Genomic DNA, 24,440 nt, shown 5'->3' on the forward strand with positions numbered 1-24,440 from the left:
GATCAGGAACAGTCCAGATGTTGCATCCGTGCACCAAGAGGACGTCCGAGGGAACTCCGAGAAGGGTCCGGATGAGGAAGTCAACCGTCTCCACCACACGAAGGAAGGGAATCAGAAAGGAAGCTCTGCAGCTACCCTCAAGTGCATCGGCTGTGGAGGTCGCCACAGGAGAACCGACTGCAAATTCCGCTCCGCTATCTGCCGGGCGTGCAGGAAACAAGGACATATTGCAGCTGTGTGTCTGGGCCGACGAAAGGTACAACCTCAGGAAGAACTGCGCCTGAAAGGTACCAGGGTCCCCAGCCAGAATAGGGTAGGTTTTTGCGCTTCGCGAAGAAGCATCTTCAGGACAGGCACACACAAGCCCATCAAGAAAAAGCTGTCACTCAAGGTGAAGCTACAAGGGGTTCCATTAACTATGGAACTAGACACGGGTCTGCCCTTTCAATCATATCCTTACATACATTTAGGAAGATTTGTTCCGGCAGTGGAACTCAGGCTAAATTAAGGCCTTCTGACATTGTGTTAACAGACTTTCAAAATTCGAGAGTGTGTGTTAAGGGGGAGGCCACCCTTAACGTACAGTATAAGAATTTTGAAGGTCCACTAGACCTATTAGTAGTAGGGGGTGAACGAACGAGTCTCATAGGACTCGATTGGTTTGAAGCCTTGGGGATACACGTCACGGGGCTCAACAGCTTACAAACACTCGACCTACAGGAAGTCTGCAAAGAATTTGCAGATGTCTTCAGCCCCCAGCTGGGCACATTCAAGGGACCCCCTGTGTCCTTAAAACTAGACCCCACTGTCACACCCATTAGAATTAAAGCAAGAAGGGTCCCTTTTGCTTTAAAGAGTAAAATTGACACTGAGTTAGACAAACTGATCCAACAGGGAATCCTAGAACCTGTTGATTCCAGCCCTTGGGAGACCCCCATTGTCACGCCTCTAAAGGCAAATGGGGACATTCGCATTTGTGCTGACTACAAATGCACTCTTAATAAGGCATTGCAGCAACATGCCTATCCTGTTCCTCTGGTCAGTCATATTCTGGCCTCCCTCAAGGGGGGGGGCGCGTTTTTGCAAAGCTTGACCTAGCTCAAGCATATCAACAGCTGCCTGTTGATGATGATGCTGCTATAGCTCAGACTATTGTGACCCACAGGGGAGCCTTTAAGGTAAAAAGGCTACAGTTTGGGGTGAATGTCGCTCCTGGGATTTTCCAAATCGTAATGGAAAACACACTACGGGGCATACCGGGGGTTTGCCCCTACTTTGATGATGTCTTAATTGCAGGAGACGCCACACACATTCTAGCTGAAAGGCTAAGGGCTGTTCTGTTAAGGTTCAGGAAAACAGGCCTCAAGCTCAAAAAAGACAAATGCAAAATTGGGGTGCCTTCTACTGAATTTCTGGGATTCAAAATTGATGCTACTGGGATTCACCTTGCTGAATCCAAACTAACTGCCATTTAAAAGCACCTAGGCCAAAGTCTAAGGCCGAACTTCAGGACTTCCTGGGCCTCCTGAATTTCTACAATTCCTTTCTTCCACATAAAGCTAGTGTAGCTGAGCCTCTTCACAGGCTATTAGACAAACAAGCAGTGTGGCAGTGGTCACAAACACATGAGGCTAGTTTCAATGAGGTCAAGGCCTTACTCACTTCTAACAGTGTACTTGCACACTTCAATGAGTTCCTTCCTGTGTGCATCGCTTGTGATGCTTCCCCTTACGGGGTAGGAGCTGTCCTGAGCCACCTCAGGTCTGATGGAACTCAGGTTCCTGTTGCATATTACTCCAGAACACTGTCTTCTGCTGAGCGCAACTACGCTCAGATAGACAGGGAGGCTCTGGCTGTTGTTGCTGGAATTAAAAAATTCCATGATTTCTTGTATGGCAGGCATTTCACGGTCTTCACTGACCATAAGCCTCTGCTGGGACTGTTTACCACACGTAAACAAACTCCCCAAATCATTTCCCCTAGAATGCTTAGGTGGTCTATTTTTCTGTCTGCATATGATTTTTCCTTACTCCACAAGCCTGGGAAAGAAATGGGCCATGCTGATGGCCTCAGTAGATTGCCCCTGCCAGTAGTAGAAGCTGACCCTGCGCCAGCTGTCAACATTCTATCCATCCAAGCCTTGCCCGAGTCCCCTCTGAATGCCAGGGATGTCGCCGCTGAAACAGGCACAGATCACACACTTTCACGTGTCCTTTCTTGGGTTTTGTCTGGATGGCCTGAGCACTACCCTAGTCCTGAGTTTCAGAGTTTCTGGTCCAAAAGGAACGAGTTGTCCACTTCTCAGGGTTGTCTGCTTTGGGGAAACAGAGTTGTCATTCCCACCTCAATGAGGACTAGGATCTTAGAGTCCCTCCACGAGGGTCATCCTGGCATTGTTCGCATGAAGGCCCTTGCGCGCAGCCACTTGTGGTGGCCTGGTTTAGATAAGGACATTGAGGCTAAGGTGCATGCATGCCACCTGTGCCAGCGCTCTCGCCCAGAGATGCCCCAAGCTCCTGTGCATAGATGGGAGGATACACAGTCCCCATGGTCTAGGGTGCACATTGACTACGCTGGGCCCTTTCAGGGCCAGTTCTTCTTGGTCCTCGTTGATAGTCATTCAAAATGGCTTGAGGTTGTACCTGTCTTATCCACCACCACTGCAAAGACTATTCAGGTACTGAGGGGGATTTTTGCTGCACACGGGCTCCCAGATGTCATCGTGTCTGACAACGGCCCTCAATTTACTTCCTCCGAATTCCAAGCTTTCTTACAGGCTAACATGATTCGTCATGCCACGTCTGCACCCTTCCACCCGTCCACCAACGGTATGGCTGAACGCATGGTCCGCATCACAAAGGACGCCTTGAAAAGACTCACCTATGGGGACTGGCATCACAGGTTGGCTGACTTTCTCCTTTCTTACCACACCACACCATCCACTTCTACAGGGAGAAGCCCAGCTGAACTTCGCTGGGGGCGCAAACTTACTACGAAGCTTGACCGGTTGCATCCGGACAGACTGCCTTCATCTACCTCACATCCTAGGGCACCTAGACAACTACTTGTGGGTGCCCCGGTTTGGACTCGCAATTACGGGCCTGGTCATACATGGGTCCCCGCTTCTATTTCCAGGGTCACAGGTCCTCTCTCCTACGAGGTAGCCCTGGACAACGGTCATGTCCTGCGTCGGCACATCGACCAACTCCGCCCTAGGCGGGATCTTTCAGATGAGACTCCTGGGTCTTTTCCAGGGGGGGAGGGGGACCCTTTAGAGCAAAGGGAGGGGCACGAGCTGCTGCCCACCTCCAATGATGGAGCCACAAACGGCCCATTCCAAGATTCCGCGAGTGCCCCAAACAGGAATTCTAAGAGCCTATCCAACTACCAGGCATTCACGCCTACTCCAGCCAGGGAGTCACCCCGGGGGTACAATCACTATTCACCTGCACAGCACAGTACTCCAGTCAGGGAGGATACCCAGGAGCATCCCAATAAATCATACCCCGCAAGAGAGCTGGCACATAATCCCCAGAGTTGGCCTGACCTTACCCCAAGTCCTACAGGGGGTCAAACATACAGGGAGGTGGTCGAGGAACCAAGTCCCAACCGCAACACCTCTAGCCCAAATCAGGGAGTAACTGAGTTTTGGGAAGGTACAGAAACCCACACGAGCCCGGACACAGAACGGGTTTTAGGGAATGGACAGCCTCCTGACAGGTCTTGGACGGACCTAGGAGGTTCTACATAGACGCCCAGCAGTGGCTATCACTTCAAGGGGCCCGAGGGCCTACAGCTAGGCAGGTCAACCAGGTCACAAAGTGACAGAAGCCCTGGCCTGACGAGCCCGGTGGGTGAGCAAGCAGGCCAGGCATTGGGGCACAGTCCTTGGAAGGCACCAAGGCATGATAAGGAGAACAGGCTCACGTCTCCCCTCAGTCAGGGAACACCTGTCAGAAACCCAGAGCTGAGAAGGTCACAGAGAGCAAGGAAATCTCCTAAATACTTAGAGGATTACATAACATTGCTGGCCAAACAAAAGCCAGTAAACAGTAGGAGCACTGGGGAGTAGAACACTGCATCAAGAAATAATTGTATGTTGGTAGTAGTCTTAGCCCGGGGGAAAGGGGTGTTATGTCCCAAGCCTTGCAAACGGGCTCGGGGCATTTGCAGGCAGTCCCGGGCAGGTGCAAGCTGCCCGGGACCAGACAGGCTGTCGCCAGCGCCTGTGCGCATGCGCGGGTGCTGGCGCGGGAAAAGTAACACATTGACCCGGGAATTGCCTATATAAGAGGCTGGGAGCTTTTGGGCGTTGCTGAAGCCTTCACCTGTAAGCTGAACACAGAATAAAAGAAAACCTGAGAACTACAACTGTTTCTCGTGTCTGCTTTTCGCCAAGGACTCAACAGTATACATATCACGAAGGTTTGAAGTATTTATTGAGGATTCGCCAGCCAAGAATAGTATTCCCAGGACTCATCCCTTGCAGGAAACAACAGAAAACCAATGAATTCAATTCCCAAGTCCTGAAACACAGAGCAAGTTTATAAAGAGACCCACCAGGTTTGAATCAAAAGACAAGTCCACAGTTTGAGCACCAATCACAAAACTGAAACCCAAGTCCAAGATCCAAGAAGCAAAATCCAAAATCCAATAACAGGGTCAAGTTTAAGTCTCAAGGCAAATGTCACAATGGCTGAATAAGTGCATGGCAAGAAATGGGTGAGTTATTCCCAGCATTGCTGCCAGACAGTGCATCACATGAGGAGAGAAGAGGCTGCCTCCTCACAAGTAGTCTCGCTGACCTTTATTGTGCTTCCCTTCTCTCAGCTCTGCCTGCCTTGTGAACTGGTGGAGGAAGCAGTTCCTTTTCATTCCTGCTGACCCAGATGCATCTGAGCACCTTCTCTGCCCTCTGCTTCTGACTGGCTTTCCTAGGCATCTCTTCCCTTTCTTTGTCAGCCAGCTGCTTGTCTGGTCACTCCTCCAGCTCTTCAAAGGTTCCTGGTCTCGTGTCTTCCAGCCTCTCCTCTGACCCCCAATCTGAAGTTCCTGAAACTGGATCTTCTTGTCATTCAAGCTGACTTCTGGGACATCCATTACAGTTTTCCTTCTATTGTGCTGTCAGATGTCTTTGAACATGTATAAGGAGTACAGAATATACTCACATACATATGCAATCTCCTGTGTTTAGAGGTCGTTATATGTGATTTTTTTTTTCATTTTAAAAGGTTCTCTTAGTGTTCTCCCTATGTGTTTTTCCTACATCTAATTATCACTGTTGTTCAGCTGAATATTTTCATAAAATTAAATTATCACTTACAAGTGAAACACTAGACATAATTAAACCCAGTCCAGAGGGATCAGGTTGAAGAGACAATTGGAAGCAGAAAATCTTGTATGAGCAGCAACATTGCCAAGTGTTTTGTTAACAAATCCCCTAATTCAAGATTCTTTCTGACAAACAACAGGAAAAATATTTTATTTACTAGAGACCATATATTTTGTAGGTCTAAAAATAATAAATATTTAGATGATTAGTCTTCATCATCATGTTATTCCTCAAGATTTAGAGGAATATTTCCACGTGATGAGAAATATAAATTGAGGCTTCTGAAAAGTTGATCAGGTGTATTTTATTTTTAAAAACAAGTGAAAAGAATAAAAGAAAACATTTGTAGATCAAACACAGATTTTTGTGGTTGCAGTATAAGTAGATCAGTGAGACTACTATTAGTTTATTTATGAAAGCAAATCCTCTTTAAGGAAACATGCAGACTAGAAAAATGGTGTAATTACCTTAAGGCAGAAATACTTTGAAACTGTTAGAAGAATCTGCTTAACAGCTGCAATTGTACAGTATATTTGCTTCTTGCTGAAATAAAAGTGATGAAAAGAAAAAAAATCACCTCAGATATGGTAATTGTCAGATATAGTTTAAAAGAATCTCAGAGCTATCACACTTGGGTCTGAGATTATACCCCCTGAGAAATCATTATTCTGAATCACAATTATATGTATTGAAAATGGAATCTATTGTATTGGACGGGAACAACCAATTTCACAATAATGTTCATCTTCCTCTACTTTTCTCAAGTGTTATGGTAATTACAACAGTAGATATCATACATGTAGCATTTTTTTTATTTTGCCATAAAATCCTGAAATTTGTGAACTCCTTTCTTATCCATTTGGATACATGCACTTATGCATAGACAATCATATGCACAACGATTCATACAATGATTTACAACGCACCATACTTGCTTTAGCACAGAAAAGAAACCACTTTGACCTATTCAGAGTTGTACTGTAGATTACATATGGTCTATGAACCAAACGCAGTATACCTCTGAAGATTTGTTTACTTAGTGGAAATTTCATATGCTAATGTCATGTACTCAAAATAAAATGCATTTTAAAACAGTAGAAAAAAGCTACAATCAGACTGTGCTGAGAAGCTTTTCCTTAGCCTTTGGGATACAGATTATTAGAGCAAGTTGACCTGCAGATTAATCCAGCAAAGCTCAATTTATGTTCCTGCATATTTGTGAATTAAACCATGATTACGATGTTGTGTACTTGTCCAGCTGAAGAGACAATTAATATGCAATAATATGATTGAAGTACAGAGTCCTATCTATGCTAGTGCATTCACTCTGGAAGACCCAAGAAGATTACAGAAAGTTGCCTTATACTTGGTACATCCTTCATCCATCTTGCCTGGTACTGTTAATATTGGCTGACAAAGTCTCTGTACATTTAAATCAGGCGTTTTACCAGTCCTGTTGAGAATTAAAACTACCAACAAACAAATCACAAATGGCAGACTTAGGTCACCTTATAGGGACTCAGAAACTAAGCTAGATCAGTCTTAATATTTGGATAGGAAACTGGCAGGAATATCAGGATTGTAAGGTACACTGAGAAACCAAAAAACATTCCAGAAAGCAACCACTTCTGTTCTTCTGCCAAGAAACTGCATCAAATCACAAGGAATCAAGTTCAATTCAAGAACAGACTTTAATGTTTAAAATGGATTACTTCCTTCTGTTTGTGCTGTCAGGGAACCTAGCAACCCAATAACCATTAAAAGACAATTTCCTATAGCAGCTTCAAAGAGCAAAACAAAAAACAAAAACAAAAAAACAAAAGCAAGTGAGAAGTAGTTCTTAAGTGACATCAATTGGTTCCTGCATTGCCAAAATCCCCTTGCCTACTCAACAGATAATCTCTTCTAATGTATATGGTTATTAAAGAATCAATATTTATCTCTAACAGTTAGAAATGAAAGTGATTTTGCTGAGTGAACCTTTCATAATTTAATGAAGCAAGTATAGTAGCATGCAAGGTAAGATGACTTGAAAAAAAGAAGCACAGTAATAAATACCATGGAAGCTAGAAGCATGTTAGTGTAGCAGGCCAATTTCATTTATTTTGCAAGCTAGGCAGTTTTCTGTCTGGAATTTAATGAGCATCCCTTGAGTTTATGTATTAGGTTTCATAAAGTTAGGGAAGTGGGCCAAAAAGACAAGTGTGTTGCTGCACTTTTTGGAGCACATACAAATTTCAAAGGCAAAGTTTTGATTCCTGATACATAGAAGACATAGATAAAACATACTTAGAGGCTTTTGAATGCCTTTCATGTGGCAGGGAGAACAAGGTCAGCAACACAATGCACAAAAGTTGAATCACCTACCAAACAGAAACTATAAAGAACTTGCAATTATTATTCATGGATTAGGGTATGCCAGCACAAATTACATACAGTTACTGTTACAATAAATGCACCAGATTGGAATTAATTGTGAAGCTTGGCAGTATTCAAGACTATGAAGGAATTGAAGAAAATGGGAAAAATTGTCTTATTTATTGAGAAGAAGTTTTCTAGATTTGTTTTAGCACTATTTCTGTCTTTGCAAACATGAACAGTTTGAATTTTATCTAAAGGCAGAATTCAAAAATACCATGATGTGTCTATTAGTACAAAGACTGAAATCATGCGAGCAATGGCTTTCCATGTGATGACTTTTATGGAAGCAAAAACTGGGCTTTGAAGAAGCAGAATAGAAAGAGCATTTATTCTTTTGAACTTCGATGCTGGAGATGCATGAGAATACCATGGTCAGTCAAAAACAAATAAATAGATTATCCAACAAATCAAGCCAGAATTTTCACTCAAAACACAAATGACCAGGCTTAAATTATCCTACTTCAGACATATTATGTGAGCACCTTGATCTTTGGAGAAATCTATAACTCTATGAAAGGTGGAAGGAAAGGAAAGAATGGGATAATTAGCAGTAAGGTGGAAGGAATCAACAAGTTATATGAATAGAAGAAGCATGTTAGAGACAAGATGTCTTAGATAAAATCTGTGTAATTGCTGGGAGAGTATATGGACATGTTGGCAGATAATCAATCGTTCAAAATTCAAAGTCATTTTAAAGATCCATCTCTAAAATTATTGTGAACATTTCTACAGAAGATAAAATCATTTCAGAGAGGGAGATCTCAAAGTAATCTACAATTACTTTCTGTGGAAGAAAGATAATTGTGACCCCAAAAACAAAAGTACCCCTATGCTGCATAGTAGAACAATACTGAACACAACAGTACATTCTGCTAAAGCATTCACAAAGAAATCCCAAAAGTGCTGTTCAAAAGGCAACTAGACTTTCTTGAGTTTTTTTTCCTTGAAAATATTTCTGAAGAAGCTTCTTGGGTGAAAAGCAAAACATTTTAAGGAAAAGAAATAAGAAAGTCCAGTTGCCTTTTGAACAATAGCTTTGGGACAACCATGACCTGGATGACTGAGAATCTCCATAGACACAGAAACACAGATAGTTAGGAAAAACACTTTGAAAAGATTGAAGAGTTGCATCCAAAGAAAATATTCTGAGAGAGTTGCATTTTAGGCAAAAATTGCATAAAGCAACAAATAAAGGAAACATTGATGGAATAATAAGCACAAAGATCTGTAACATTGGCTCAAGCTGGCTTTTGATTGATCTGCACAAATGTGAAATATCTTGTAGATGGTTTTAAAATCTCTAATCATCAGTAATGACACAGACATTGTATTGTGATGGTATGCTGTCTACTTCATGAAACAGCCAATACCTGCTTTTTATCATTATTATTCCTTATTATTTAAAGAAGCAACTACTCACTGAAAACAGCAGTCTAACTGTGGCATACCTTTAGCCTCATCCCCTGGCTACATGATGTAATGTGAATGCTAAAAGAAAAAAAAAAACTTTATACCTGAGAAGTTGTTTTCTTGCAGCAATCCATACAACTGGGACTCAATCAAAATAGGGCCCCAAATCTTGTATGTGCTACATCAGCAGTTATTAGCATACCTTTATATGCAATGTAGGATAAGTTTGGTTTCAGGTAGAAAAATTTTTCTACACTTAAAACAAAAATTAGATAAACTAAATTATCTTCCTGGGATGAAATACATATTTTACCAGACACAGGAAGATTGTGACTTAAGAGAATGTGTGGCCTTGATCTGGTCTTCTTATAGCCTGAAGAAGTTTCTTGAAAGACTTATCCTTCTGTAAGCCAAACGTGCCCATTGTTCAGCAGAATTATTATCAATATTTTTCCCAATGATAAATGCAATCAGTGTTTATGATATTAACAGTTTTTAATTCCCTTTAGTAATTCATGCACAAACAGATCAGAGTAGATTATGCTTAGCCATCTGCTGGGTTCTGCTACTCCTTTTCTCATTATCAAAACATAGGATTTAACTGATTCAAGCAAAAATTTACCAAACTACTACACCCATAACTCTCTCCTTTCTCAAAAAGTGGCAGCTCAGCAATATCTGGAAGGCTTCTGATCCATACCCCTAGATCTATCTTAAGCAGTAAATATGTACTGAGCAGTCCAGATCTGATGGTCCTTTTATCATCATGCAATTAATCAAATTTATCCTGCATTCAGTAATGTTGATGGTGAGATTTAATGACTTCCCCTACTAATATGGTTTATGCACATGTTCAGAATTTAAACTACCTACACATGTATCATTCATGGAGACAGGTTTATCTCTGTTTTACCTCCATAAGACATTTGGCTTTATCCCACCACTCAAACTTAACATTTCCACAAAATCAATATTCTAAATTTTCAGAGAAGTGGAGAAATTGTATGTTATAGCATAACATAAAGCCTAACTAAATGGTGGATCTGAACAAAATCCAGGTATATCTAGTCTTTCAAGAATCAAGTTTGAAATTGAATGTTTGGGAAAGTACCTAAACATCTTTTGTTGTAGTAGTATAATTATAGCATGTCATAGAAAGTGACCAATGTCTAGATTGTTCCTCTACCCAATAACCAGCCTAGTTGTATTACATTTGGTTTGAATTTAATAGAAAATGTTTTAATTCTGACAACTCAACTTATGAGATTCCTCTACTACAACCATTCACTGCAACTCTTCTACCATTGTCTACCAGGATGGTACTCAATTCCAAGGGAGTATCATAGTGATTGAATTAGGAGAACTGAAATCTTATCCTTCATGACTGGAAAGATTGCTACAAATATTCTATTCTGTTCTGAAGGGAACCACAATAATAAGAAAACATTTTGTATCTGGAAAGCAAACATTTATCTGTTAAGAGCAAGCCACCATTGGATGCAGCCTAACAGATCTGTTGAATGTATAGATACCTACAATTAATATCATCCTTATTTTCTTTCTTTGTCTGTTGTGTGGCAACATAAAAATGAAAAAAAAAATAACTGACAAAACAAACACAAGTTAGATTATGTAGAAAATACTCTTGCACAATTAGCTGGGTTTTGAAAAATATGTTTTTCTCTTAAAGAACTCATGTTCTATAAATGATCTTGTTGCTATAGCAACCACCTCAAAAGCAACACCATGTTGTTCATGCATCACCAGTTTTGCACCTGTGTACCAGTTTTCTTTCTGTGGTTTATGGTTATGCTCCTCTGCCAAGTATCCTGATGCATGAAAATGACAAAGGAACATGATTTAAAAAAGATAAAGTATGTTTTTCACTATATGTTTTTTCACTTGGTATCTTAGTAGCAGTTTGTCTTTATTTTCCTATAATTAAATAGGTGTAATTTAAGCTTAAAGAATCAGCAAGTATTTCATCATAAGTTTCCTCAAACGTTTTTTTTTTTCAAGTAAAGATCTTCACATTAGCCTAATAATAACCATGCTAGAAATGCACCCTTTAATGAAGGATCATCTTTCTTCATGTTTTTTCCCTAATATTGTGCTCTCCATTAGCACAGAAGTACAATGTCGTTGATTCCCCAGCCATTGTCCATGTTGTGGTTCAGGATAATAAAAGTTGTTTTATACCTCTGCACCAGTGGATTCCATTATCAGATTTTCTGTTGAAACGTGCAATATCCTTCCATAAATAGTAGATAGGGAGACACATTGAAAAGCCATAGATAATCAACTATTAATTTTATTATTATATACTTAATTTGAAATTTCAATTTTGGGCAATTTGAGTTAGATGCCGATGGACAATGTTGTTGATCCTCCCATCTCCAGCTTATACAAGCTGAAGAGCGAAAGGAAGCTAATTATCCTGAAGCAATATAAACTCTTTCCTGACTTCTGCAGCAAACTCAGTTTATAATTTAAACCTTTACATGTCAGGAAAAGAAAGGAAAGAATAGGATACAAGAATAGAGGCAGAGGTAGATATAGACAGAAATATATCACATTATCAGCCCCAATCAATCCACTGAAAATGAAGATCTTTTCATTGAAGTTTACAAATCATAATTTACCAATGCAGGTTGGTAGAGCTGGGCCAATTTCTATGCCTAGGGAAGTTACCCAGTTAGCTTATGTTCGTAAGGGAGGTTTAGAAACTGAGTCCCTGTGTTAGTCCAGAAACCTTAATCACTGTATATCAATGTGTGTAGTATACTCCCTGGTGTTTTTTTAATGTAATATAATTTATCAAAGTGGCAAATATTTTACTCAAGAAAACTGTTGGTTTACTGATTTAGTAAATACTAATGGGAATTTGTAGATCCCTTCTCATGTTTCTCATGATTCTTTAAATAGACTTGAACTGATAGTTGTGAAGAAAATAACCTGTCCCCTATAAAGGCAAACATGTGTCACCTGTATGTGTGAAAAATGTACATGTGTGTTATGAGTGCTGTCTTGATTGTAACTTGAAGGATAAATATGACATTTTGCAATTTGCTTGAAGTTTATTTATTTATTTATTAATAAAATTTATATGCCGGCGTACAAAATTAAAACAATAAATATAACAATAAAAATGAGTGCATTCATACAACATGTCCCAATCGTGTCCCGCCCCCCCCCCCGGGGACATCAACCCCAGGCCTGCCGGAACAGGAAAGTTTTAATGGCTTTCTTGAAGGCCGGCAAGGTGGGAGTAGTTCGAACCTCGGGGGGAAGTTGATTCCACCACGTTGGAGCCACCACAGAAAAGCCCCTTCCCCGAGAGCCCACCAGCCGACATTGTCTGGCCGACGGAACCTGAAGGAGGCCCAATCTGTGGGACCTCACCGGTCTCTGGGAACTATGCGGCAGTATGCGGTCCTGTAAGTAACCTGGTCCTAAGCCATGAAGGGCTTTAAAGGTGATAACCAACACCTTGAATTGTGTCCGGAGACCCACAGGAAGCCAGTGCAGCTCACGGAGGATAGGTGACACATGGGTGTACCTTGGTATTATCTCCTGAAACTCCCCGGTGGAATTTAGTAAAGACTCTAAGAAGTTGTTGGTATTCAACTTCCTGCTAACATTTAAAACAGTAGCAGTTCTTTGATACCAAAAAACAAAATTTAGGAGTTACATTTCAGGCACCTAAACACCTTTTCATTCATTCATAATTTTTCTGTATGGGAATTCTTTATTACTTTTAAAATTAAGTCTGATTGCTGTGCAGGAAGGTTGAATTTTAACTTCTTCTAAACAGTCAGATCCTTGTGGTGTTCTCACCTGTGAACAGACAAACCAGATTAGTGTCCTTGTCCTTCTACCATCATTACCCTGTGAAGCTATATGTAGCCTTGGTTTCAAAGAAGGAGGGTTTTTAATCCATGCAATGAGAAGAAAGCATCAAGAGATATTTTACTAATTTCTTAACCAAGAAAGTATGACTCAAGTAGGATATTCCACTGGACCATATAAAAAATACAAGATACATGAACACCAAGATGAGTTAATTTAGTGCAACATTTCACAAAAAATGTTGCATTTGAGAAACAAAAATAAAGTCCAGTAATTTATTTTTCAATATTCATGTTTCCCTTAGAATGATGCAGATATTTTCATCTATGTCAAAACACTGATAAAAGACAACTACTCTTTTTTCCTGCCAATTTGATGGAATAAGTATAGTGACACCCAGACTATGCAATCCTGACTGCAAAAATCTGGAGGAACACTATATGGCCTTAAAGAAAACTCTTTGGTGCTATCTCATGTTGCTCTGGATTTTACAGTTCAGATTCTCAAGTCTTAAGGCAGGAAATTCAAATGCAAAAATCACAAGTGCCAAATGAGGACTACTTTGTTAGCTTGAGACTGCAAGGTTGAAATTTTTAATATGTTGATACAAACATTATTACTATTCATGAGTAGAAAATGAAGAAAGTTAAAGGTACTATATCCTATTTTTCCATTAAATATACATTTGATTTTAAAAAATAGTGTGTGAATCATTTTACTTTGTTATTTACTTGATAGCATTTGTCATCAGCCAAAACACCAATATCTGGTTTTATCATTGATGTGAAACACTTTTTCAAGAGTGCTTCTGATTTAACAAAGATAAAATGCTTTATCTCAGAAAAAAATCACATTCTTTCATTGACCCAGAATTCTGTATAATCTCTTAGTACAGGAGAGAGAACACTATTTTCTCAGTTAACCTTGATAGATGATGTCTGTGCATTTGTGAATGTATCTGCATATTATCAATGCAAATGCAAGAAACAAGAAACCAGGTTCCAGCAGTGACCCCATTGTCTCTAAGTACCAACTTCATGCACTTTGAGATTGGTCCATCTCATTAGAGCACTGGTCCTCCCAACTGTAGTCATGAATCATTTACATTTCAGTAAGTCAAATCTCAACTTTTACACTTTTGCAATGGAACATGTAAGCAACAGCCAAAATTAGGTACATATAACTTCATTTAAAAATTATAATCCTATAATTATAATTATACTCCTGATGGAAACTGGACACTCCCTCCCCACTCCAATGAAGAAATAAACTGGAAAAAACCCCAAACGAACTGACCTGAGTCAACAGCAGCCTAAAGCTAAAACGGCAAACACTTGACATACACAATAAGGAACTAGCTAGCAACGATCAGGATTAACAAATACACAACAATAAAGGTAATTAACATCTTTTAGGCAAGAAATTTAACCAACAATAGTCACAAACCAGCAAATCAGGAAAGACAGATTTAAACTTACCAATCAGAAATGACAAGTTTGGAAACCACGAAAGGATATAAAAACCCCTGTTTAAAGATCACTCTGCCTAGCTAGCCAGGGACTCGAGCTGAACTGTCACTCAACTTTGATCCTTGAAATTAAATCTCTTTCTGGTAGCTGGCTTCACGATCCATTTCTTCCACGCTGCGCCGTCGAAGGGAATCCCGGCTGGAAGGACCAAACAGGGGAGTTCCTCCCAGCAATTTGGCGACCACGAAGGGACTTCCAGCTCATCCAACCACCAGACCGGCCCCAGAAGAGTCATCACCCAGCGAGCAGTGGATGCTTTGATCTGCAGGGAAGCCTCCTCAGACACTGCCCGGTCGACATCGGGTAGTAAAGGGAGTTTTTGAGTCTTGCGCTCGAACAGCTACCAGGAAAGAGGGTAAGTGCCACCAAATTTAAATCTATTAGGTTAAAGGGTCTGGGGAAACAAAAGGAAGAATGCATGAGTGTGTGTGTGAGGCACCCTCCTCTTAGAACCAGCTGGAGCTCACTCCCTCCATGTGCCCTCTAGCCACACCCCAACCTGCTGCTAGTTCCACTGGAGCCATGACCGGCGGGATTTGGGAGAGCAAGGGGGGTCATCGGAGCGTGAGACCTTCTGAGGAGAGAGGAGGACCAAGCGGGAAGAGAGAGAGAACTCTAGTCTGGGCAAGTCAGGACCCCTTCCGCCAGTAAGCATTTAAACAATAGCCCCAAGTGGGAGCGGCCACTTACCTCCAAGAGCAAGTGGAGGTGCCTGCGGACATTGGAGGTGTCCGTAAACAGTGGTGTGAAGCCGGCCAGTCGAAGAGTAGCCCATACCTTCTAACGAGGAAACCAGAAGTGTCTCTGCAGACCCCTTTTTGGTCTGAAAATGTGACAGGATCCCTCAGAGGAGCTTTCCCATGAACTCTGTGAGAGATCCAGAGTGCTCCTTGAGTCCCATTTTTTCCGGACTCATAAAAAATCGTGGTGGTAGGAAAGAAGTCTCAAAAGGAGGTGTTGACTGTGTAGTGCCCTTTAGCATCAAGGGAAAATCCCATCATATAAGAATGGGAGGTTCCAATTCAAGGGCTGAGGTAGGTTTCCCAGTTGAAAGCTTGCTCGAAGTCTGGGACAGGAATCAGCTTCCTGTCCAGGCTGGAATGAAAAAAGAAATGATTAAAAAAAATTATGTAAGAAATGGGCTTTGCTTAAAGATGACCATGGAAGACAAATTTGGCCCAAGGGTGGCACCCTAGAAATCTGAACACTAAAAGCACTTAGATCCAGGATAGAACCAACCCAACTGGTATTGTTGGGCTGAACTATCCAGACAGAAAAATCCAATTCAAGTCGACTTGAAACCTCAGTCTCCCTTAGATAACCCTGAACCAACCTTCATGCCCCCCCTGTTAAACAGGCCTGTACCCGGCGACCGATAGGCCAGACTGAACACGTTTTAACCCACACCCCTTTCTCTCTGTCTGATTTGGTCATTTGGAAGAAGGATACTCCCACCTTCCGAGCGGACCCCCAGACCATAATAGAAACTATAAAATCTATTGTAGACACTAACAATCCATCTTGGGCAGACATGACCCAGCTGCTACACGTGTTTCTGACCAAAGATGAATTGATGAAACTTTTCGAAAAAAACAGAAGAGATAGCCCGGTGTCCCGTAATACCCACACCTGGGCAAACAGCCCCTCTCAACCGCCCAGATTGGGATTATAATAATCAGAACCACTGGGACGACTATACTAGGGCAAAAATCAATTTAATGGAAGCCCTATAGGAAATAGGGAAAAAGCCCCTCAATTGGGCTGAGTTCCAAAAGACCACGCAGAGGGACAAAGAGACCCCTGACGCCTTCTGGGTCCACCTCTTAGAGGCCAGAACCACATTCGCACATTTAGACATAGGCTGCCTGAAGGATAAGAACATTCTTGCAGCTGCTTTCGTTAACCAATCTGCAAGCGATATCTGGAGACATTTCCACAAGATAGTCTCCAACTGGTCCACTTTAGATATTTCGGAATTGCGCAGGATCGCGAACTTCGTATTTGACCAGAGGTAAAGGTTAGCAGAAGAAGAGAGAGAAAGGAAGGAAGTGGAATGAGAAAGAGAAAAAGAGAAAAGATGCAGAATGGAAAGGAGAGAGGACTTACAAGCTTTTGCCATGATAAATAGGGAAAGTGGGAGAAGATATCATAAACCTACCTCAAGGAAGCAATGTGCCAGTGATGCGGGATTGAGAGACAACCCTTTTGCCGGCACTGTTTCTGTTGTGGTAGGGAGGGGCATCGTATGAGACACTGTAGGGAGGAACCGGAGAGGGAGATCTGGAACCAATGTTACAAACCAGGGCCCCCCTTTCCAAGGACGGCCCCTCATCATCAGAATGAGGAAGGGACTGGAGTATGCCCCGATGGGGACAGCCAGAACGCGATCTAGCCTGACTAGAAATTGATTATAAGGCTACATTTCAGGGGCTAGCTATTCCCTTAAAGGGCGGCCCCGATGGAGAACCCCTGTTGACAATCACTGTAGGAGGAAAGGCATATGAATGCCTCATTGATACCAGCGCCACCGCCTCCCTTCTCACAACGGCCGCCTTTAAGGATTCAATAGTACCTGGGGCCAAGGATAATGTAATGGGGGTTGGAGGAAAACTTATCCCAGTCGAATTTACAGATAACTTTTTTTTTTATTGAAAAATTTTTAAAAACTTTTACAAAGACAGAAAAAAACAATAACAACAACAACAAAAAAAACAAAACAATACAACCCTCCCCCAACCCCTCCCAAACCACCCCCTCCCTCCCCCCCCCGGAGCTTCCCAGAGCAGAATATAGGCTTAATTTAAAAAAAAATTAACAAAATTATAAGATAATTAAAAATAAAATATATATGAAAAAAGAATTATAATCCTTAAAAAGAGAAAGTATTTAAAATAAAAAGTACAGGTTATAAAAAAGCTAAATGATATTTTTTCAAATCCAGTTTAAATTGTATGAAATTTATCCATTTTTCCCATACAGCAAAAAATTTCTCTTGCGTTTGCTCTTTTAAGAAAGCCGAAATCTTTGCCATTTCCGCCAAGTAAGATACTTTAAAAAACCACTCTTGCAAAGTAGGCAAAGATTCCTTCTTCCAATATTGACCTACTAACAGCCTTGCAGCTGTAATCAGATTTAACATCAATATAACTTCCTTAGCATCACAATCAGTAACAATACCAAGCAAAAACAATTGTGGAGTAAATTTTACCCTCTTTCTAAAAATTCTCTGAATGTTCCACCATATCTTAATCCAAAAAGCTTTTATATTTTTACACGACCACCAAATATGATAATAAGTGGCATCCAGGCAGCCACACCTCCAACATTTAGGCTGTAAGTCAGGATACATGAAAGACATTTTTTGTGGATCAAGGTGCCATCTGTAAAACATTTTATAAAAATTCTCCCTTAAATTCTGGGCTTGTGTAAACTTAACATTTCTCACCCAGATAGTTTCCCAGGCATCCAGTAGAACTGGTTCACCAAAATTCTGCGCCCATTTAATCATACAGTCTTTAATTAATTCTGATTCTGAATCCAGTTCCACTAGCACCCCATAAATTCTCTTAATATGAGTTTGTCTTTGATCCTTTACTTGCTTAAAAAGATTTTCATCTTCTCTAAGCAGGCCTATATTACGGTCCATCTTCCATCTATCTACTAATTGTCTATATTGAAACCAAGAATAGGTAATATTTTCATGTGCTAGGTCTTCCAAAGATTTTAACTGCCAATTTTGACCATCCCATCTAAGTAATTGTATATAAGACACCGCATCCATTTTAACACCTCTCTTTATCCCCTCTATCTCATGCCAAGGTATAGCCCATAATGGTATTTTAAAATCACTTTTATAATATTTCCTCCAAACCCTAAGTAAAGAGATCCTTATAATATGAGATTTGAAGGCCCAGTCCACTTTTTTATTAAATATTAGATAGGCATGCCAACCAAAAAGTAAATCCCATCCCTCCAAGTGAAGTATCTCTGAGTTTGTTAAATTTACCCAATCACTAATTAATGTTAAGACCACAGCGTCATAATATAATTTCAGATTCGGTACCTTGAGTCCACCTCTCTCCCGGAAGTCCTGCATAATTTTAAACTTTACCCTTGTTTTTTCCCTGCCCAAATAAATTTATTAATGCCTTTCTGCCATTTGTTTAAATTAACCTCATTCTTTAAAATAGGTAACATTTGAAATAAAAAGAGAAATTTTGGCAGGACATTCATTTTAATCACTGCAATTCTTCCCATGAGAGATAGCTGTAAGTTCTCCCAATTTTTCAAGTCTTTTTGTACCCTGACCCACAACCTTTCATAGTTATTCTTAAACAATTTTACATTAGAAACAGATAAAATAACCCCCAGATATTTTATCTTATCAACAATTTCAAAACCAGTCAAATTAGCCAAAATCTGTTTATCACAAGTAGTCATATTTTTAGATAATATTTTAGTCTTATTATTATTAATTTTGAGACCCTAAACTAATCCATATTGATATATCAACTGTAATAACTTCACTACAGAATAAGTAGGTTGAGACAAAGTAACAACCAAGTCATCTGCAAAAGCTCTTAACTTATATTCTTTTTTGTTAACTTCTATGCCTCTTATTTCCTGCGACTCTCGGATTTTAATCAACAAAATTTCCAAGGTTAAAACAAACAGCAACGGTGACAAAGGACATCCCTGTCTAGTACCTTTTTCTATTATAAAAGCCTCTGACAAACCCCCATTAACAATAAGTTGTGCCGTTTGTTTTTGATATATAGCAGTAAGAGCTTGTAATATTTTTTCTCAAAAGTTCATCTCCTCAATTGCTCATAAAATGCCAATTCAGTTGATCAAAAGCTTTTTCAGCATCTAAAAATATCAGCCCTGCAGGGACTTGGTTGTTCTTATCTAAATATTCTAATATATTAATAATTTGTCTAACATTATTTTTCATGTACCTGCCAGTTATAAAACCCGATTGGTCCTTATGTATAAGCTGATGCACAACCGTCATAAGCCTATTAGCTAAAATTTTTGCAAAGATCTTATAGTCTACATTTAAAAGAGATATAGGTCTATAATTCTTTGGTAAAGTAAGATCTTGGTCCTCTTTTGGAATCAAGGATATGAAGGCACTGCGCCATGACGGAGGGATCTCTGAACCCTGCAATATGTTATTAAAAAGCTCACCTAAAGGTTGAATCATCTCTTCTACTAAAGTTTTATAATAAATAGGTGTCAAACCATCCGTACCTGGTGCTTTGCCTAATTTTAATTGCTTAATAACTGTCACAATTTCCTCATTAGTAATTGGACAATTAATTTCTTGCTTCTGATCTTCTGTCAATTTAGGAAAGTTAGCCTCCCTTAAATATTTATTTATATCTAAAATTTGTACATTAGTAGTCTTATATAATTTTTGATAATAATCTAAAAAAGATTTCTTAATCAATTCCTTCTGATACACTAATTTACCATTATAATTTATTTTATCTATTGTTCTCTGTCTCTGTTTCTTTCTTAATTGATAGGCCAACCATCTCCCTGGTTTATTGGCATTACAAAATGTATTTTGTTTCATAAACAAAAGATTAGTTGCAGATTGATCAGCCATCAACATGTTAAATTGTGTTCTTAAGAACTTTATAGATTCCTTAACCTTTTCATCTGAAGGATTTGAAATCAAAAACTTTTCTTTTAATTTAATCTCTTCTTCCAGTTCCTTACGCTTCTGAGTCTGCTTTTGTCTATAAACACTGTTCATCTTTATCAAAATCCCACGCATAAAAGCTTTACCTGCATCCCATACTATTGATGTTGATGTCCCCTTCATTTCATCTCTAATTTGGGATACAGCATTTCCCATTATATCTTTAATCTCTTGTGCAGATAAACCTGGCAAAGGAGGGGAAGGTGGAGGCAGTACTGATGGTGTAGCTTTAAGTTGTTGTTGTACAGTTAGAGTTGTAGGAGAGGAAACCACCTTAGAAAGCATAGAGGCCGGTTGCCTCTTTGAAGCCATTTTTCAAAGTATTATTCTCTCTCTCTTTCCTCTTAAAAGGAAAAGGGAAAAAGAAAAAAAAGTACAAAAATTCTTAAAGTTTAAAAAAAAAAAGCCAAGAGAAGTGCCCAAAACACAATCAGAAAATAAAGGAGAGAGTTAAAAGCAATAAATGTATTCATTTAAGTCCATATTTTCTTTCCGGGAAAAAAAAAAGTAAAGAACAAAAGAACAAAGTACTTTCGAAACGCCATCTTACTTTCACTCTCCGTGCCGACAAAAAAGAAACAAGGGAAAAGAATCAAAGTCAACTAGAAAAAATTTAAAATAAAATACTATACTAAAAAAGAAATCCTTTAAACTGCTCTGTCCGCTTTAAATATTACTCACCAGAACACTTTAAACGCGGAGAAGGTAGCGGCGTTTCCTTTTGTCTCCAAAGAGACAAAAACAGCTGGGAGGCAGAGAAAGCAGGAACTCCGAGGGAACGCTCCTTTGCCCCCTCAAAAGAAAAATCCAGAGGGGGCTAAGAGGTTCTACCTCTATTCTTGTAATCTCTACCCCTTCCCTTCGCCCGGGAAGGGGATTCCGAATCGCGGGCCAGCTGATGTTCGCTGCGCTCCGCAGATCTAACGCCGTCCCAGGAGGACGGCTACAAAGTAGCCGCCATCAACGCCGCTCCCCAGCGGAAGCTCCGAATTTACAGATAACTTGAAGGTAGAAGTTGGCCCCTTCTCCTTAGAACACCCATTTACTGTTTGTCCTCAATCACCCTTATCTCTCCTGGGTAGGGATTTACTTTGCAAACTTGGAGCGACCATTAAATGTACTGCAGAAGGACTCCACTTAGACATCCCAGTCAAACGGGCACATTTTTCAATGGTATGTTCAACCCGCAAGGAGACCCAGCTGCCCATGGATCTCAGAAGCTTGCTGGCCTTTCTGTGGGGGTGGGACCCTGCCGAGGTAGGGCTACTAAAAGCAGCTACCCCGGTTACGATCCAAGTTAAGCCAGGACTACCACCATGCATTCCCCAGTACAAGATACAACCGGAAGCGATAGAAACGATTCAAAAATTAATAACAGCATATCTAAAGCAGGGGGTACTGCGTAAATGCACCTCTCCTTGCAACACTCCAATCTTTCCTGTTCGAAAACTAAAAGTCGACAGCGAAGGGTACCCCATTTACCACTTTGTACATGATATAAGAGCCGTGAACAACCATGTAATACCCAGAGCACCGGTAGTGTCAAATCCGGCTACTATAATTACAGAAGTGCCAGCGTCAGCCACCCATTTCATAGTAATTGATCTCTGTGCCGCTTTTTTCAGCATCCCTGTGGACCCTGCATCACAATACCTCTTCGCTTTCACATGGGATAAGCAACAATACACCTGGACTCAACTGCAGCAGGGCTATACGGAGTCTCCCACTTTGTTTTCGCAAATTTTAAGGGAGGATCTAGCTTCCTACCATACAAATCCACACTTATCCAATACGTGGATGACCAACTGTTAGCCTCCAAAAGTGAGGAAAGCTGTAGGGCAGATACCTACCACCTATTGAAGTGTTTAGGGGAAAGAGGGCAAGCGTCCCCTTGAGAAGGAAGGTGTCCTATTTAGGGTATATTATTGGCCACGGGGTCAGAAAATTAGCACCCGAGAGAGTTGAGACCATCCTAAGAATGAAGCATCCGCGGATGAAATGTCAGATCCGCGCCCTTTTAGAGGTCTTGGGATTTTGCCGACCATGGATTCCAGCCTTTGAGGAATTGGCAAAGCCTTTGATCCAACTAACAAAAAAGGATCAACCTGATCCTATTAAATGGACGAAGGAACTGGCCATTACCCTAGAGAAAATAAAACAAACCCTAGCCTCAGCCCCAACTCTGGGTCTCCCTAATTATATAAAACCTTTTTCCTTTTCATCCACAAATCCAAAGGTGTAGGTGCAGGGCTGCTGGCGCAGAGGTTTGGTCCAAACCTTAGACTGGTAGCCTATTACTCCAACTAGACCCAGTAGCCAAAGGAATCATTCCATGCCTGAGAGCCGTGGCCACTACGGTAGAGCCAGTTAAGTGATCAAAGGACCTGGTTTTGGGATACCCCCTCACCCTAAGGGTTCCCATGATGTGTTTGCAATACTCTTAAAGTTGCAAACTCAGGCATTTACCCAACAACGCCTGGCCCAATACGCAGAACTATTCACTTCGGAAAATATTTCCTTTGAACGCTGCAACACGCTTAACCCGGCTACACTGTTGCCAATTAACCTGAAAGACAAAATGTTACATGACTGCTTGCACCTAGTCCAAGATGCCGAGCTGCCACGTCTGGATTTAACAGATGATCCCCTCTCAAACCCAGACCTAGAATTGTTTACCGATGGCTCTTCCTACCTTCTGGATGGGACCCGCATAACGGGAGCAGCAGTTGTCTCCCTGCATGAGTCAGTCTGGGCTTCCCCCTTGCCTTCCCACTACGGTGCTCAAGCAGCCAAGCTCATTGCATTGAAAAAGGCATGTGAAATAGCTGAGAACCGGTCTGCCAATATATATACAGACTTCAGATACACTTTTGGGGTCTGCCATGTGACCGGTGCCCTTTGGAAACAGAGAGTTTTTTTCACATCCAGCGGCCAACCAATTGCTCACGCGGACCTCATATCTGATGTGTTAAAAGCTATCCATCTACCCTCATCCCTAGCAGTCATCCATTGCAAACCAAACCAAAGGGATGATTCAAGGGTTACAAAAGGGAACCACTTTGCCAACGTCACAGCTAAGTGGGCTGCCACTCAACCCCTAAAAGCATTTACCACACTCCCCACATTACAATTAAGACCAACAGTACAATACCAAGATTTGCTGAAGCCTGGGGAGGGAAAAGCATGAGAGGAAAAATGCGAGGCAATATATAGAGAAGGATGTTGGTGGGTCCCGGATGGGAGACCCATAGCCCCTAGACATCTGCTATGGCTGATCTGTCAACAGATACACTCTAAGGGGCACTGTGGGACACAAGCAATGGTAGATGCCATAAGGAGGGTATGGTACGCCCCAGGGGTCTATAGTGAGGCCACCCGTATAGCTAAAACCTGTCAGACATGCCAAGCAAACAATGCTTCCTCAAGGAAGGCCACACACACAAGGGGAAGACCATGGGCCCAACGCCCCTTTGAAAAACTCCAGCTGGATTACATTCAGCTCCCTAGGAGCAATGGTTACCAATATGTGCTAGTCTGCAGAGACCAGCTGAACCATTGGGTGGAGGCTTATCCATGCCGCCATGCCACAGCTCTGGATACTGCCAGACACCTGCTAAAGGAACTTGTGCCCAGGTTTAGAGTCCCGAGTGTTTTAGACATGGACAGGGGCACATACTTTGTATCACAGGAAATCACGCATGTTCTCCAAGCATTAGGAATCAGGCAAGACCTGCATGCACCAGGACACTCCAGTTCCTCGGGGGAGGGGGTAGAAAGGCAAAATAGAGAATTAAAGACTCTCCTAGGCAAACTCTGTCAATAGACCCACCTGCCCTGGCCCAAAGCATTACCCATAGTGTTGTTCCATCTAAGAACCCAACCGAGGTGAGACATAGGCATCTCCCCCTTCGAACTGCTGTTTGGTCGACCATCTGACACACTAAAAGGCCTGGACCCCCAGTCCCTCTGCTTGGAGAAAGGGGAGGTAGTCTTATCATCCTATCTTACAGCTCTGCACCAGAGACTCAGAGAACTGTGGAAGCAAAGTGCCCTGACACAGACTTTACCGTTAGAAGAAAACCTACACCGTTTTGAACCAGGGACTGGATTTGGATAAAATCATACAACTGCAAGTCACCACTGCAACCAAAGCAGAGTGGACCCTTTCAAGTTCTACTAACCACCCAGA

At 41.2% G+C, this 24,440-nt stretch overlaps 1 protein-coding gene across 1 annotated transcript; it reads left to right on the top strand.

The window, feature by feature from the left end:
• Nucleotides 1-645: 645 nt before the first annotated feature.
• LOC120305054 (uncharacterized protein K02A2.6-like) lies at nt 646-23,438 on the top strand (the record flags this gene model as incomplete). The annotated part of the gene is made up of 5 exons (XM_039336360.1): nt 646-1,072; nt 1,144-1,330; nt 1,918-2,877; nt 2,980-3,013; nt 22,698-23,438. Coding segments are annotated over 5 exons (2,349 nt in total), but the record flags the coding sequence as incomplete, so codon positions are not given.
• Between the last annotated feature and the right edge of the window lie 1,002 nt (nt 23,439-24,440).

This window comes from Crotalus tigris, unplaced genomic scaffold (genome assembly GCF_016545835.1).
Source record: "Crotalus tigris isolate CLP2741 ecotype Arizona unplaced genomic scaffold, ASM1654583v1 scf7180000017666.379230911805:20528666, whole genome shotgun sequence".
Taxonomy (NCBI): Eukaryota; Metazoa; Chordata; class Lepidosauria; order Squamata; family Viperidae; genus Crotalus; species Crotalus tigris.